Source organism: Nomascus leucogenys, chromosome 11 (genome assembly GCF_006542625.1).
Source record: "Nomascus leucogenys isolate Asia chromosome 11, Asia_NLE_v1, whole genome shotgun sequence".
NCBI classification, from domain to species: domain Eukaryota; kingdom Metazoa; phylum Chordata; class Mammalia; order Primates; family Hylobatidae; genus Nomascus; species Nomascus leucogenys.
Genome location: NC_044391.1, coordinates 26750408 through 26767375, shown reverse-complemented (window position 1 = coordinate 26767375; position 16968 = coordinate 26750408). Strand labels below are relative to the sequence as shown.

The following is a 16968-nucleotide window of genomic DNA, read 5'->3' as shown; positions in this document are numbered from 1 at the left end:
TGTAAATTGGTACAATTTTTTCCGGAGAGCAGTGTGATAATAAGTACCGAGAGCCCAAAAGTTCCTCTCCTTTGACTCAACAATTTCTCTTCTGGGAGCTTAGCCTTTGAAAATTGCCAGGAATTTGGACAAATGTTATATACAAAGCTTACTACCTTAGCTTTATTTAAAAATACAAAAAACTGGAAATATCTACTGGTAAGAGAAAAGTTAAATTGTATAGTAAAATAAATTATTCACTATCAGGGGCAAACTTAGGTATAACTCGTAAGTCATAGGATTGTTGTAATTAGCAGTGATACTTCCTTTATATTTTCATCTTGTTTTGGCTCAATTAGCAAAATCAAAATATAATTCTTTACATGTCCAAAAAGCCGAATCAAGTGCAGACTGAAGAATAGTGGGATCACTGGGGCATCTTTGAGCCTTTCCCTTGTAGTGTGCTAAAAAAATGTTAACTGTAAGACAATACTATAGAACATTTATTTAATATAAAGTACTTATTGTGTATAGGGCATTGTGCTAAGTATATGACATGATTATCTCATTTAAATATTTCTAGCATCAGTCTTATGAAGCTGTAATGTTGTTCTACTCATTTTACAAATGAGGAACCAGAGGTACCAAAAGCTTTAGTTACTTACCTGAGGCCATTCAAGCGGTAAGAGGCACAGTCCAGGCCCGTGGGATGCCAAAGCTTATTACTACTGAGTATCTGAGCAAAGCCTTAGTCTGCATTGGAATTAAAATGTAGAAATAACAAGTGACTTTTAAAAACAGTTTTAATCAGGTTTAACTCAGATTAGAGAGAGAGGGGAGACACTGCCCTGGCACTTCACTGCGCACCCTCCATCACTATGGCTACCAGTGTGGTTCTTGTCACCCAGCTAGGCTTGTTCTTGTAGATGCACTATCCTTGCCTCCCCAGTCCCCAAACCACTGCTTTGTCCCCAGGATCAAGAGGCCGTCTCCTGCTTCATAAGGACACCACATGATCCCATGTTGTTTCTCAGCATTTCTGCCCTTAGGGCTCCATGCAACAGAAATTAGTGGGCTCTCTCTTATCCAGGCTGGAGTGTATCACATTAAAGGCCAGACCTAGGAGAACACTGTGAGGAAGCGTTGTTTGCCACCTAATTCTTACTGAGCATTTCTGCATGGTAATGCTTGAGAATGGAGAGGACAGTAACTAGAGCAGCATTTACTGCCTCCCTCCATAAGATTGCCCAAGATGACACGCACTTAGTAGTTTGCGGTCCAGCTTAGCTTGTTTGCCATCCTTTCTTGTATCATTGATGCTCTCAAAGCAGAAACGGGGCAAAGGAATTAGGTTGTTTGCCTCCATGACTTCGTAATTCCACTTTTTTCTTTTTTTTAAAAAAGCTATGTGCCTTTGCTAAAAAACAAGACGTAGTTTGTCTTTCCAAATTTCTATAAACCAGGGTTTCTGAACCTGGACACTGCCCACACTTTGGGCTGGAGAACCATCTGTTGCAGAGAGTCATCCTGTGTATTGTTAGATGTCTAGCAACATCCCTGGCCTCTACCTGCTGGAGCCGGTAGCACCCTTCCTCACATGTTATGACATCTTAATTGCCATCAGATATTGCCAAGTGTCCCTGTGGGAAAACATTGCTCCCAGTTAAGTTTATAAACATAAAACTTGACTTGTTTTTTCTTTGAACTGTTGGGAGATAATGGTCATTGTGAAGCGTACATGATCATATCTGATATTTTATCGTTTGGATATTTTAAGCTTTTTCACATATCACTTTCATGATTATATACTTTTGAAAATCAAATATATAAAATATTGTTTTTCTTTTTTTTAAACAGTATGCAAGCATTGAGAAGAACGGTGAATTTTTCATGTCCCCCAATGACTTTGTCACTCGATACTTGAACATTTTTGGAGAAAGCCAGCCTAATCCAAAGACTGTGGAACTTTTAAGTGGAGTGGTGGATCAGACCAAAGATGGGTATGTTTATTTTTAATTATCTTATTTAATTCTTTTTGTTTGAAACAGCTTTCTTTTGCTCTAATGACCAGGAAGTCATTAAATGTATACCTTCCCATCTCTTAGGACCATTTTCTGTACTTACTACTATTATTATTACATTATTTGAGTAATAATGTATTTCCTTCAATCATTGTTTCAAGTTGGGGATTCAATATGTATATGTTTGACTCTTTTGAAGAATGCTTTATCATTTCAGAGAACTATTATTGTCAAAAAGGTGGTGATGTGCAGATATATGAGAGTATTTATATGCCTTTGGTATTTTTCAAGGCAGCTGTAAAATTGTGAGTAAATGTACAACATAGCTCTATGAACGTTACTTTTCTATAATCTTTCTTTCTGATCAAATCGCCTTTAAAAATTCACATGTGATTCCAAAGCCCCAAGAAAGGCACTCTGCAAAAGCTAGAGGAAAGAAACCGTACCATATAGAATTAAATAGGACACGTTGCAGAATGCCTTTGGATTCCTTTTTTCCCTACCAGTCTTCTCTGCTTCCATTTTGTTGGAACTTTTTCCCCCGCTTCTTTTGAGGCAGAGTCTCACTCTGTTGCCCAGGCTGGAGTACAGTGGCATGATCTTGGCTCAGTGCAACTTCTGTCTCCCGGGTACAAGCTATCCTCTCACCTCAGCCTCCTGAGTAGCTGGTACCAAAGGCATGCGCCACCATGCCCAGCTAATTTTTGTATTTTTTTGTAGAGACGGGATTTTGCCGTATTGCCCAGGCTGGTTTCAAACCCCTGGGCTCAAAGCCATCCGCTTGCCTCAGCCTCCCAAAGTGTTGGGATTACAGGTGTAAGCCACTTCATCTGGCCTTCTGCTTACATTTTAAAAATGGGTTTTCCTTAAGCTGTATAAGATTGCAGTGGCTTTCACCATTAAACGCAGAATTTTGGACTCTGAACTCTTGCTAGTCAAACACCAATGTCTGCTAATAGCCAAAGTATAATGTGCAAGAACTAACCTTCTCTAGGTAAACTGTAAAGGACCTTGCCTTCTTCTTTTTCTAGGTAAACTGTAGGAGACTTTGCTTCTGTCCCTGCTGCTTGACAGCACCCTTTTGACAGATTGCAGTTACCTATCACTCTGAGGTGGAGTTCTCTAGCTCTGAATTTTCTCTATTTATTGGAATCTTCATGTGTCTGATTTTCCCACATGCAGCAGTTTGAGATATAACCCACGTATAATGTCTTTATGTACTTCGAATACTCTCAGTTTTCACTAGCACTTTCCTTTTCTTATTTATGCACTTGTCACCCCATTTTTTTATTATACTTTAAGTTTTAGGGCACATGTGCACAATGTGCAGGTTAGTTACATGTGTATACATGTGCCATGTTTGTGTGCTGCACCCATCAACTCATCGTTTAACATTAGGTATATCTCCTAATGCTATCCCTCCCCCCTCCCCCCACCCCACAACAGGCCCCAGTGCGTGATGTTGCCCTTCCTGTGTCCATTGTTCAATCCCCACCTATGAGTGAGAACATGCGGTGTTTGGTTTTTTGTCCTTGTGATAGTTTGCTGAGAATGATGGTTTCCAGCTTCATCTCTGTCCCTACAAAGGACATGAACTCATCATTTTTTATGGCTGCATAGTATTCCATGGTGTATATGTGCCACATTTTCTTAATCCAGTCTATCATCGTTGGACATTTGGGTTGGTTCCAAGTCTTTGCTATTGTGAATAGTGCTGCAATAAACATACATGTGCATGTGCCTTTATAGCAGCATGATTTATAATCCTTTGGGTCTATACCCAGTAATGGGATGGCTAGGTCAAATGGTATTTCTAGTTCTAGATCCCTGAGGAATCGCCACACTGACTTCCACAATGGTTGAACTAGTTTACAGTCCCACCAACAGTGTAAAAGTGTTCCTATTTCTCCACATCCTCTCCAGCACCTGTTGTTTCCTGACTTTTTAATGATCGCCATTCTAACTGAACTTCAAACCACTGCTCAATGAAATAAAAGAATATACAAACAAATGGAAGAACATTCCATGCTTGTGGGTAGGAAGAATCAATATAGTGAAAATGGCCCTATAAGGTAATATATAGATTCAGTGCCATCCCCATCAAGCTACCAATGACTTTCTTCACAGAATTGGAAAAAACTACTTTAAAGTTCATATGGACCCAAAAAACAGCCCACATTGCCAAGTCAATCCTAAGCCAAAAGAACAAAGCTGGAGGCATCATGCTACCTGACTTCAAACTATACTACAAAACTACAGTAACCAAAACAGCATGGTACTGGTACCAAAACAGAGATATAGACCAATGGAACAGAACAGAGCCCTCAGAAATAACGCTGCATATCTACAACCATTGATTTTTGACAAACCTGACAAAAACAAGAAATGGGGAAAGGATTCCTATTTAATAAATGGTGCTGGGAAAACTGGCTAGCCATAGGTAGAAAGCTGAAACTGGATCCCTTCCTTACACCTTATACAAAAATTAATTCAAGATGGATTAAAGACTTAAATGTTAGACCTAAAACCATAAAAACCCTAGAAGAAAACCTAGGCAATACCATTCAGGACACAGGCATGGGCAAGGACTTCATGTCTGAAACACCAAAAGCAATAGCAACAAAAGCCAAAATTGACAAATGGGATCTAATTAAACTAAAGAGCTTCTGCACAGCAAAAGAAACTACCATCAGAGTGAACAGGCAACCTACAGAATGGGAGAAAATTTTTGCAATCTACTCATCTGACAAAGGGCTAATATCCAGAATCTACAATGAACTCAAACAAATCTACAAGAAAAATACAAACAGCCCCATCAACAAGTGGGCAAAGGATATGAACAGACACTTCTCAAAAGAAGACATTTATACAACCAAAAGACACATGAAAAAAATGCTCCTCATCACTGGCCATCAGAGAAATGCAAATCAAAACCACAATGAGATACCATTTTTTTTTTTTTTTTTTAATGGAAAGAACCTCCTGTAAAATGAAGGCCTTGACGACTGGGAGGGAGCAGGCAGGGAATTAGGTGATCTACTTGTTGCAGTATTCTGGAGGATTGTTGGATTATGCCTTCTCTCTCTGTTCCAGTGGCAGAAGGTTTCCTTTTTAACCTTCTTACCTTTATTTTCTACCCTCACTCCAAGGTGGATTCTTTGCTTGGTAGGAAAATGTAATGTATGAGCAGGGTGGCACAGGAAAAGGCTGGGCTATATTTCACACTAGTTCATTTAAGCTGAAACTATGCAAAACATAGACTTATTCCAGCAAGCATTTTTCTGTGGAAAATCTGGTTGTTTTTTCACCCTCTAGAAGGGCTCATGGTTCAGAGTAAGTGTGACCAAGTTCACATGCAACATGGATTATCTGTCTTAATATTTGAGATCTGTTTTTTGTAATTTGGAAAAATTTTAAACTACAGAAAAAAAATTCTGAGCCACAAAAAAGTTGAGAGAAGAATAGTGAGCACACAATCTATACCCTTCACCTAGATTGACTTTTTATTAACATTTTTACCATCTTTGTGCTCTCTTTGTACACACACATTTTCTACACACAAACACGTACACACATAATTTCTTTTTTTGGTTGTAACACTTAAGTGTAAATTGTACACATCACAATATTTCAGCATTTATCTTCTGAGACTAAGAATATTCTGCTGCATAACCCCCCATGCTATTATCGCACTTAGGAGAATTAATGATCATGTCAAATATCAGCTAATGTCTAGTCCATATTTAAATATACTGGAACTTTCAAGTATATTTGCAGATCTGGTGTCTTCACCTCCCTTCCCAAACTCAGATGGCTCTTTGCCTATTCTTGTTTCTTTCTTTTTTGTTTTTGATTGAAGATTATACTGCAGTTAGTTATGTCTCTTTTACTCTAAAACAGAACAGAAATATTACATTGTTTTTCATGATACTGACTTTTGAAATCCAGGCCAGTTACTTGGTTGAAGGTCCTGCATTCTGGACTTGTCTGATTGTTTCCTCATTGTCTGATTCAATTCAGGATAAATTCTGGGGCATAGGTTAGGAGCTATTCTATACTACCTATTGTATCTCCTCAGGAGGGATTGTGTCCAGGCGTTGGTGATGCTGTTTGATAAGTTGGTGAAGCTGGCATCCACCTGATATTTCCATTGTAAAGGCTCCATTTTGTTGTTATATGAGTAGATAATTTGTGAGATGAGATGTCAAGATCACACGGATATTTTCTCCAGCAACCTTTCACCTAATGGTTTTAGCATCCTTGATGATTCTTTGCTGAACCAGTTATTCTATTGATGTTTAAAAGGTGGCGATTTTTCTAATCCTGTAATTTCTCCTGTATTTATTGTCCAACATTCCTTGGTAAACAGAAACTTTCTTTCCTCTTCCCCCTTTTCTTTTTCTTTTAATCTTTTATATCAACATAAATTACTGGATTTGCATACTTTAATTCTGTATTATATTCCCTTACCAGTATGCCCTTACATGCAAAGTGTCTCAAATCTGGTCAGTGGGAGGGCTGGGCTTCAAGCTGGCTTCTTATTCTCAGCTTTCAGATGCTCCTTGCTTTTGGCAAATTAGTTGTTCCAGGCTCACCTTGGACCGTTCCTGCCTTTGACCTGGAAATCACTTTTCCCCCCAACAAGAAGCTCTGATTCCTTTTATTTAGGAATGGTGCTTAGAAACAAAGCTTATTGTTACCAGGGTGTTACTGCTTCTCTGACTTTTCAGTGAAAAGAGCTGGGAAATATATAAACTTAAAAAAATTAAAAGTTCATAATGACATCTTTCAAATTTAACATTACAGGATTTTTCTTTGTTTTTTAAATTTTGTGTCTCTTTATCTCTGAAAATTTTGGTTGCTACATACATTAATATGTTTACGGGCCTTTATTTGATAGAATTGGAAGACCTCTGAAGGTATAAGAAAGAGCAAAAATGTTTAAAAATAAATGAATAAATAGGCTGAGCGTGGTGGCTTACGCCTGTAATCCCAGCACTTTGGGATGCCGAGGCAGGCAGATCACCTGAGGTCAGGAGTTCGAGACCAGCCTGGCCAACATGGTGAAACCCCATCTCTACTAAAAATACAAAAAAATTAGCCAGGCATGGTGACCATCGCCTGTAATCCTAGCTACTCGGGAGGCTGAGGCAAGAGAATCGCTTGAACCCAGGAGCTGGAGGCTGCAGTGAGCCAAGATCGCACCATTGCACTCTAGGCTGGGCGACAGAGCAAGACTCTGTCTCAAAAATAAATAAAATAAAATAAAATAAATAAAATATAAAATAAAATTGGAATACCTTCTGATGTACTTTGTGTTCTATTTTATCCCCCTTCCCATTAATAGACATGCTTTTTCTTTTTTTTTAAACATATAATCTCCAAAAATACAGCCTTACATTTATCAGATAACAACAATGTAACATATATTTTACATATGTAGTATAACATAATGTGTGTATTTTCCCAAAAGCTTGGACAGATTTGAAAGGCCGACTTTGTTTTCTTGGTTTTATCGATGAGATAACTGAAGCTCTTGGTATTTAAGCAGTTTGTAGCTAAAAGGTGCTCAGGCCTGTCAGGTTTTAAATTCCTTGGCCTTTTCAGTGTTCTGAGCTGCCTCTTCTCATAATCTCACAGTCCTCTTTTGTTTGACATTTTCTTTTAGATTTTGTATTATCTTAAATCTCAGTGTTTTACTGTGACACGGAAAATGTTAGATGGCCTTAATCCTTTGCCCTATAATGAACCTTTTAGTTGCAAAAACTGTGAACATCTCAGTTATTTTTTTCTATTTCCAGTTGGCGTATAGTAATTGTACATATTAGATACAGAGTGTTAGTTCAGTACATGTATATAATGTGTAATAATCAAATGAGAGTTTTATATCAATTTGCTGACTAAATTTAGTTAAATGTACTAAGAAGCATTTTCACAAAAGCCCAGGAATGGAAGCTGTATTTCGAATTCTGTTACTCACCTTAACAGGCTGAATAATGGCCACCCAAAGAGATCTAGTCCTAATCCCTGGAATTTGTAAATGTTACCTTATTTGGAAAAAGGGTCTTTGCAGATGTGATTATATCAAGAATTCTGAGATGAAGATATTACTCTGGATTGTTTAGGTGGGCTCTAAATTCCGTCACAAATGTCATTAGAAGATAGAGGCAAAGGGAGAGTTGACACAAAAACGTAAGAGGAAGAGACAGGGTGACCACAGAAGCAGAGATGGGAGTGATGCAGCCATAAACTGAGGAATGCCTGGAGTCACCAGATGCTGGAAGAGGCAAGAAGGGATTTTCCGCAAGAGCCTTTGGAGAGTCTGTGGCCTTACTGAACTCTTGATTTAGGGCTTCTCATCCCTAGAACTGTGATAGAATAAATTTTATTGTGTTATTATGGGAATTTGTTTTATTTATTTATTTATATTTATATTTTATTTTATTTTTAGACAAAGGGTCTTTCTCTGTTGCCCAGGCTGATCTCAAATTCCTAGGCTCAGGCTATCCTCCTACTTTAGCTTCTGGAGTAGCAGGGATTACAGGCATGTGCCACTGAACTCAGGTATTTATATTTTCTCTTTTTTTTTTTTTCTGGAGATGGAGTCTTGCTCTGTTGCCCAGGCTGGAGTGCAGTGGCACGATCTCAGATCATTGCAATCTCTGCCTCCTGGTTCAAGTGATTCTCCTGCCTCAGCCTCCTGAGTAGCTGGGATTACAGGGGTCCCTGTAATTTTTTGTATTTTTAGTAGAGACAGTGTTTTAGCATGTTGGCCAGGCTGATCTCGAACTTCTGATCTCAAGCAACTCACCTGCCTTGGCCTCCCAAAGTGCTGGGATTATAGGTGTGAGCCACTGCACCCAGCCCCAGCTATTTATATTTTCTAATTGACGACAGTTGAATATATTTATGATATACAACATGATGTTTTGAAATATGTATACATTGTAGAATGGCTAAAGCAAGCTAATTAGCATGTCCATTACCTCATATACTAATTTCTTTTTGTATTGAGAACACTTAAAATCTACTCTTAGCAATTTTCAAGTATACAATATATGATTATTAAGTATAGTCAATATATTGTACAATAGGTCTCTTGAGCTTACTCCTCTAACTAAAATTTTGTATTGTTGGACCAACATCACCCCAGGGCCTTTCCCCATACTGTCCCTTTCCCCCAAGCGAGGCCCTGGCAACCACCAGTCTGCTCTCTGTTTCTATGAGTTTGACTTTTTTAGATTCCATGTATAAGTGAGATCATGTAGTATTTGTCTTTCTCTGCCTGGCTTATTTCACTTAACATATTGTCCTTCAGGTTCATCCATATTGTCACAAGTGAGAGGATCTCCTTCTTTTTAAAGGCTTAATAGTATTCCATTTTGTGCATGTATCATATTTTCTTCATCCATTCATCTGTTATGGGCACTTGAGTTGATTGCATATCTTGGCTATTGTGAATAATGCTGTAGTGAACCTGGAAGTGCAGATGCCTTTTCCGTGTACCAGTTTTATTTTCCTGGTGTAATTTGTCACAGCGGCCCCAGGAAATGAATACACTCATGTAGCTGTTTTTTCCGGGACGTTAGAAAGCTTATAGTTGTGAAGAATTTTCTTTGCCAAGGGCCAGCCTGATCCAGAAAAAACCTTTTTCTAGTGGTAGTTTTGGCTTGATCCAGACATTTTCCAGGCAGAGACCCCTCTTGTCAACTGTCTCTGTGAGGGCATGGCTGCTTCCTAAAGACTTCACCTATGTGTGGGCTGGGGTGGAACTCTGGGCAGGGAATTTAAATGCCTGTGCACTTACGGCCTTAACACCTCCAGCTTGCTGAGAGAGAGATCCTGTTTTCTGTAGCACTCGTGTTTCTAGTGGAATGATGCATGAGTACCTTGGATACGTACCTTGGTCAGCCTTGCGTGCTGGAGCTTCTCTCTGAACACTCTCCAGTCATTCAGCAGCTCTTTGGGAACCTCATCTCTGCGCTTAGCACAGTTGTGTATATTGAAGAGAACATGGTGAATGGAAAAAAACAAAGTGCTTGTTGCCCTCTTGGAGCTTCTAATTTAATGGAGCAGATAGGTATTCATCAGGGAGCCTGAAATAAATGTGAATTGATGTTGTGATACTGCTATGAAAGAGAGAGATGGTGTGAGTAACACCAAATAAGGGCTTCATTTGGACTAGGAAGTTGGGAAGACTTTCCATGAGTGACATCTGAGTTGCGGGAGTTGGAGGTGGGAGTACAGAGGACAGAAAGTTGCAGGCAGAGGGAACAGCAGTTGCAAAGGCCCTGTGTTTTGAAATGCAGAGGCTGGCATGCCTGGAGCATGGAGGTGCAGGGCATGGTGGTGGGAGAGGTGGGTTGTGCCCAGACTGTGTAGGGACTTGTACCTCATATTAAGGATTGGGGTTCTTTATCTTGAGAATGCTGGAGAGCCATCAAAAGCTAATTTGAATGAGGGGATTGGCATGATTTGCCTGTGTAACAGCATACTTGCTGTTAATACTCTGTTGTGTTTAGACCTCCCTGCATTCCACTGTTTTAATCTACTTAATGATGTGTTTAATCAATTTATGAAGTTCCGTAAGGGAGATGAGAGGAGACTTTGAGTGTCTAGGGCTGGAAGCCTTTTGTTTTTGGTGGGCCTTAATGAGTGAAGAGGGCTTGTCCCAGCATTTGAGGAGGAGGTGGGATCTAAGGACTTCTCAGGGCCTAGATCTCCTTATTGTACCACATAACTGAACTATAAATTTGGTTGTGATTATTATTTTTTCATTCAAAATGAGAATAAAGCTTTGTATATCTTCTAGGTATAATTTTTATACATTGTTCACACAACTTACCTGTTAAGAGCAAGGTGAAAATTTTTCCTTTGATCTTTGCACACATTCTGTTTGTTGTTGTTACTGACTGTTATCTCGTTAAAGGGAGTCAAGGCTAAAAAACTGTCTTCACTTGTGACTGACCTTCTCACCTGGGAAGACCACATGGGACTAGAATAAGCTGGAGGTGTTGAGTGCCTGACTTACTGAGGGTTACGGGTACCAAGCACTGTCTGTGGGGTGGGCACCAGGTGGCTCAGGGATCCAGTTGGCTTGCTAGGGTCACATAGGAATTTACCACACATATGTCTTTCATCTCCAGTGTGGAACCTCTTTATACTCCATGTGCAAACAGAAGTTGGCACTTCTTTTGGGAAAGGGAACGTTAGATATCTCAATTTGCTAGTGATGAGGCTGACAGATTCACCATACCACCTTGTCAGCCCCCTGCCACTTTGTTGTACCAAAATGACAGCTGTATAATCAAACGCTTAAATTTTTTTTTTTTTTTTTTTTTTTTTTTTTTTTTTGAGACAGAGTCTCAGGCTGGAGTGCAGTGGGATGATCTCAGCTTATTGCAACCTTCCCCTCCTGGGCTCAAACAATTCTCCTGCCTCAGCCTCCCCAGTAGCTGCGATTACAGGCATGCACCACCACACCCAGCTAATTTTTGTATTTTTAGTAAAGATAGGTTCTCACCATGTTGGCCAGGCTTGTCTGGAATTCCTGATCTCAAGTGATCCACCTGCCTCAGCCCTCCCAAAGTGCTGGAATTACAGACATGAGCCACTATGCCCGGCCTCAGATAATTCCTTTCTGTTCAGAGTAAAGAGATTGAGTCCTGGGACAGTTCCTGTTTTGATGCATGAAGAATAAAGGCATCAAAGAAGAAAAGATGAAAAAGAAATCTAAAGTTTAGAAATGTGTGGCCTATATAAATAAAGCATGTTCTCTGCCTTTCCTATGTTTGCTATTCTTTTTCTGAGGAAAAAATATATGGCCTTTTAAAGATTTCACAAGGTGAAGGAGGATATAGTAATGTTGATGATAAAATCATTTTTATATACCTGTTTTCATTTTGTGAGGCTGTCGTGATGAAATCCAGGCCTTGGCCGCATGCTGGGAGTTAATGAGGTTTACAATTGGCAATACTTAAAGAATATTAGGGTAATATATTTAAACATCAGCAGTTCACAGCCTGAAATGCTCATCATCTGTCAAGTTATAATACGGAATCAGTAAGGGGAGGTCTTTCAATTTGCTAATGAGGAAAGTTTTCTATACTATTAGGGCAGACATAGATTTCAGATAAACATCTAAAATTCATAAACTATAGAATTTAGCAAAAGCATCTCTTCAATTAAAAAGAAACCTTGATAATAATCAATAGCAGTCACCTGAGAAGCTTAGATTTTCGTCTTAGTCATCAGACTCCCAAATTAATCTACCAAAACAAAAAGCCTCATTAAGAGCTCTCATTGAATCAGTGTTATTTTTTCCTTTCTCTCAAGGTGTCTGATTAACCCCCTTTCTTTTTGCATTACTCACTTTGTGTTAATATTTGATGTCTGAAATCATGGGGCTGGTGGGGTGTGTGCAATGTGGTGGCTAGACACTGTCTATAAGCAGTAAATTAAAAAGAATTTTTAAAAAGGTTTGTATTATGTTGCTGATGTATTAGAAAATCTCTAGGAATGTCAGGTGCCTGGGTTTTCTTTTTCTTTTTAATTTCAGAAAGGGTTGATTGCTGATTGGGTGCTGATTTTGCTTCTCATTCATATGTACAGATAGCGCTCCTCCTCCTCTTACCCGGCTCCTCTTGCTTACCAATCCAAGCCTTCTTTTGGAGAGTTTTATTGAAAAGGAAAGGTGAGAAATAAGGCCATAACTGGAGGGAAAAGGGAAGTTGAAGGAGGGTCTTTTCTAGGTGAATGCCAATGGGAAAGACTCACTTGAGAGTAGATAACATTGACAATGTAGGAGAGAAAGGAAAGACATTCTGGAGCATTGTCTAGGAGGTTGGCCTCTTGTAAGAGCATGGAGAGTTCATCTACAACACCTGACCTCAAAGTGTAGCCAGTGGACTCCTGGAAGTCCCTGAGAACTTTTCTGAAGTCCAGGAGGTCAAAACTATTTGCACAATAGTAAAAGCATGATCTACCTTTTTCACCATGTTGATATTTGAGCTGATGTTTCTAAAAGCAATAGTGCATAAAACTTCTGGTGGCTTAACGGCAAATAAGGTTTTGTCTGAACATTGATGTCCCTCCAAAATTCATGTTGAAACCTAACCTGCATGATGATAGTGTGAAGAGGTAGAATTGGGGAGGTGATTAGGTCATGAGGGCTCTGCTCTCACAGATGGGATTAGTACCTTTGTGAAGGAGGCTTGAGGGAACCTGTTTGCCCCTTCTGCCATGTGAGGATGGAGCAAGAAGGCACCATCTATGAAGGAGAAAGCCTTTACCAGACACCAGACCTGCTGCTGCCTTGGTCTTGGACTTCCCAACCCCCAGAACTGTGAGCAGTAAATTCTGTTACTTATAAATTACCAAGTACTAGGATATTTTGTTATAATAACCTGAACAGAATAAGACAGACACCAATCCAAACAGAGTAAGCAATCATTATTTTCTTCATTATACATTCATGATCATCATCATACTGATTCTGCTTCAGAATGTCCTTGAAGAAGCAGTCAAAATCATTGATTTTATTAAATCTTGCTCTTGATTACACAAGATTACATTTAAAAATTTTGAGTAACTAAATGGTAAGTGTGCATAAGGAACTCTTTAATGTAGTATGGTGGTTGTCTGAGGAAAAGTACTTGAGCAGTTGTTTTGAGTTGCTAGTTGAACTAGTCTTCTTCTACTAGGGGATATTTTTATTTGAAAGAATGACTTATTTGAAAGATTTAAAATTTTCATGTTTCATCTTCCTAATACTTAAAGACTTTCTGATGTCATTGGTGGTGATGTTAATGAATGTGGCTTTTAAATATAGTTTAATGAAGTTTCCTAACATTTGGATGATCTGCATAATATAGAGAAACAATATTTTCCCAGTTGACCGGTGTGCATGGTGTTACAAAATTATGCATGGGTGAAAGATAGTTTGAAAAGTGGGTCACAGACCCATGAATGAGAGGAGAAAAGTTCACTGATACAGTTTCAGATTGCACATTGCCACTAGTCTTTAAGAAACTTTACTTGTTGGGATTTGGTGTTGTATCAAAGAAGAACATCCCCAGTTATCTAAAAAGGCCATTAAAATACTTCTTTCTTTTCTAACTATGAATCTGTGTGAGGCTGAAATCCTTTCATATTCTTCAACCAAAACAACATATTACAGCAGATTGAATGCAGCTGTTTTCCGTTAAAGTCAGACATTATTTAAGAGATTTGTAAAGATATAAAACTGCTTTTCTCACTAAATTTTCTGTTTTGGAAAATATAGTTCTTTGGCTGGGTGTGCTGGCTCATGCCTGTAATCCCAGCACTTTGGGAGGCTGAGGCAGGAGGATTGCTTGAAGCCAGGAGTTTGAGACCAGCCTGGCCAACATAGCAAGACCCTGTCTCTACAATTAAAAAAAAAGGTATAGTTCTTTTTCATACAAATGTATTTATATTACCATGTAATAGAGTTACTTTTTAATGAAATAAATATTTTCTAAATTTTCCAATTTTAATTTCTAGTACAGTAAATATGATAGCTATAATTCACATAAAAAGCTCTCTGGAGACCTCAACAATTTATAACTGTGTTAAGAGGCCCTGAGACCTAAAATTTTTGAGAAATGCTGAGCTAGAAGAGAAGGTAGAGACTAGGGTAGAGAGAGAGTGTAGATGCAGTGGTAAGATTTGGGGACAGGTTGTCTTTTGGTTTCTTTGATTTTTCTCCAGGAAATAGATGAGATGGAGGTGCAGGTTGAGGTATTGGCAGTTTGTGGAGAGAGATTTGTATACTACATAGTTATCTAGAAGTGGGAGGGTGAATGTGTGAGGAACAGCATGATGGCTGGACAGGACCCACTTGAGTGCTTACCTGAGGATTAATGGTCATGAAATTTAAAGTGAGACCAGTTAGTGTGGCTGTGTGTTTTTCAGATAAGGCCAGCTGTTCAGGCCCAGGTAGTAAGGGTTGGATGTAGCTAGGGTTGAGGTCATGGCCACTGAATAATCCAGAGTAGGTGAGGTTCCAGGGAGGTAGGTACAGGGGCATGCAAGGGAGTAATTATGATGATAGAGTATAGATTTAGTCTGGGCAAGGAGCAAAGAGAGGACATTGGGTAGGACGCAATGAAGGATGGTGAGAAGGTGACATGCTTAATGAATTGTGAGTTTCAGCATGGTTGAAAGTTGTTGATCAATTGGGATGTGTTTATGAGGGACTGAACAGGAAGACTAGAAGATAGTGGCCATAAAGTGAGATGCATGAAATTGAGAAAAAGGAGTTTTTGGTAATGGCAAGTAAAGTCTAGAGTGTGACCGTGGGAGTGAGTGGCTGAGGAAGGATGAAAGAAAGGCCATAGGAAGAGATGAGTTAATGTAATTGGAGGCCTTAGTGTTTGAAGGATCAGTATATTGAAGGATAAGTATATTGAAAATATTGAGAACTAAGATAGAAGTTGAGAGAGTGTCATCGAGCCAAAGGCTAAAATACGGGGTGAGAGGGGAATCCAGGGTTATTAGGTCACAGAAACAAGAGGTATGCTGAGTGGTATAGTCAGCTGAAGTGAATATTTGAATGGATGGGGGTTAGGAAGGAGAATATGGGATCTACCCAACCTGCTTATAGGCCTGGTGCAACCTAGGACTGCAAGAGGAAAGCTCATCCCTACCTAAGAGGGGTCTACAGTGGAAGCAGTGTCCTCAAGGGACAGCCAGGTATTGGTTAGAGCAAGAAAGTGAAGAGAGATTTTATGGAAGGATTGAGGAGATTTTGGTCACTGTACACTGAATTCTAGAGAACACAGTTGGAGGGTTTCTGGAAGATGGTGACAGAATAGGAAAAGTCCAGGGCCTCTCGGGGATTAGATGTGAGTGATAAAGGGTAACCTGGATGTCTGGGACTGTTGGTCAAGGCTGACATTCACAGAATAAAGAGGAGAATGCAGTTAGTCCTGGTAGACTCCAGATTGTGCCTGCTGGTTGATAGGGATCTTTGCAGAGAGGCAAGGAAGCTTGGAGAGGGGCAACTTTTATTACTTAAAGAACTTTTAAAATAAAAATATTTTGTGAGCAGTAGCTCTGCTGTTTTTTTTTCCTAGATGGTTGGACCAAAGGATGAAGGAAATGAATAGTTACTGAGCATATATAGGGTTCCATATCTGGTGCTAACAATTTCCACCTGTTTTCTTATTTAATCTTCATACAAGACGTTAAAATAAATATTTTCACTGCCCATATTACAAAGGGAGGTGGAGAATTAGAGAGGTTAAATAATTTGCTCAAAGTCATATAGCTAATGAGTGGTAGAACTAGCATTTGGACCCAGTTCTTTCTGGCTTGCGCCCAATCTGCTCTACCATGAAACTTTCTATGCATAGAGAAGAATATTTAAAATTGAGCTTTGCATGAGAACTTTGCATATGTCTTTGCTTAGAAGTTCTGATGGCCTTTGCAAGATTCTTCGCCCTTGAGACTAGTCATTTAGCCCTCATATTTGGCCAACATGAGTTGAACATAAAACCTCCATGAGAGCCTCTTTGTCACCCATACCCACACTTATGAAAAACTGGCCTTGCTTACCTCTTACTCTCTTTTTTAAACTGAGGAGTAGTTTTTGGAACACTTTTCCCTTTTTTACTATTCTTGTATTGAACCTTGAGTTACCATTGCAAATCATATTCTCAGAATAAGAATAAGTATCGTTACTGGGCCAACTTAATACCAACAGTTCTTCCATATTCTTCCCAGCATATGATGCTGCTCAGTGAATGCTTGAAAGAGCAGATACTGTTCCTTTCCTCTTTCCTTGTTTGGTATTAGTGTAGAAAGATAAGCTGGATTAATTGTTTGGTTTGCTTGATCTACACTATAGGTGTTTAACACATAAATCTAAAATTTTAAAGGAAAGGAAATCAAATGTAAGCTCTGTTTCCTAGCTACTTGCAAATCTGCTTCTTTACCAATGTCAGAA

At 39.1% G+C, this 16968-nt stretch overlaps 1 protein-coding gene across 3 annotated transcripts in view; it reads left to right on the top strand.

Moving 5' to 3' along the window:
* The window catches only part of SLC25A13 (solute carrier family 25 member 13), a 204686-nt gene that overhangs the window by 43849 nt on the left and 143869 nt on the right, over positions 1–16968 (top strand). For all 3 annotated transcript variants that reach the window (XM_012510470.2, XM_003252527.2, XM_004089563.2), the window contains exon 3: positions 1837–1979. In XM_012510470.2, the coding sequence (XP_012365924.2) occupies positions 1837–1979 (143 nt within the window). The remainder of the gene's footprint in view (positions 1–1836; positions 1980–16968) is intronic.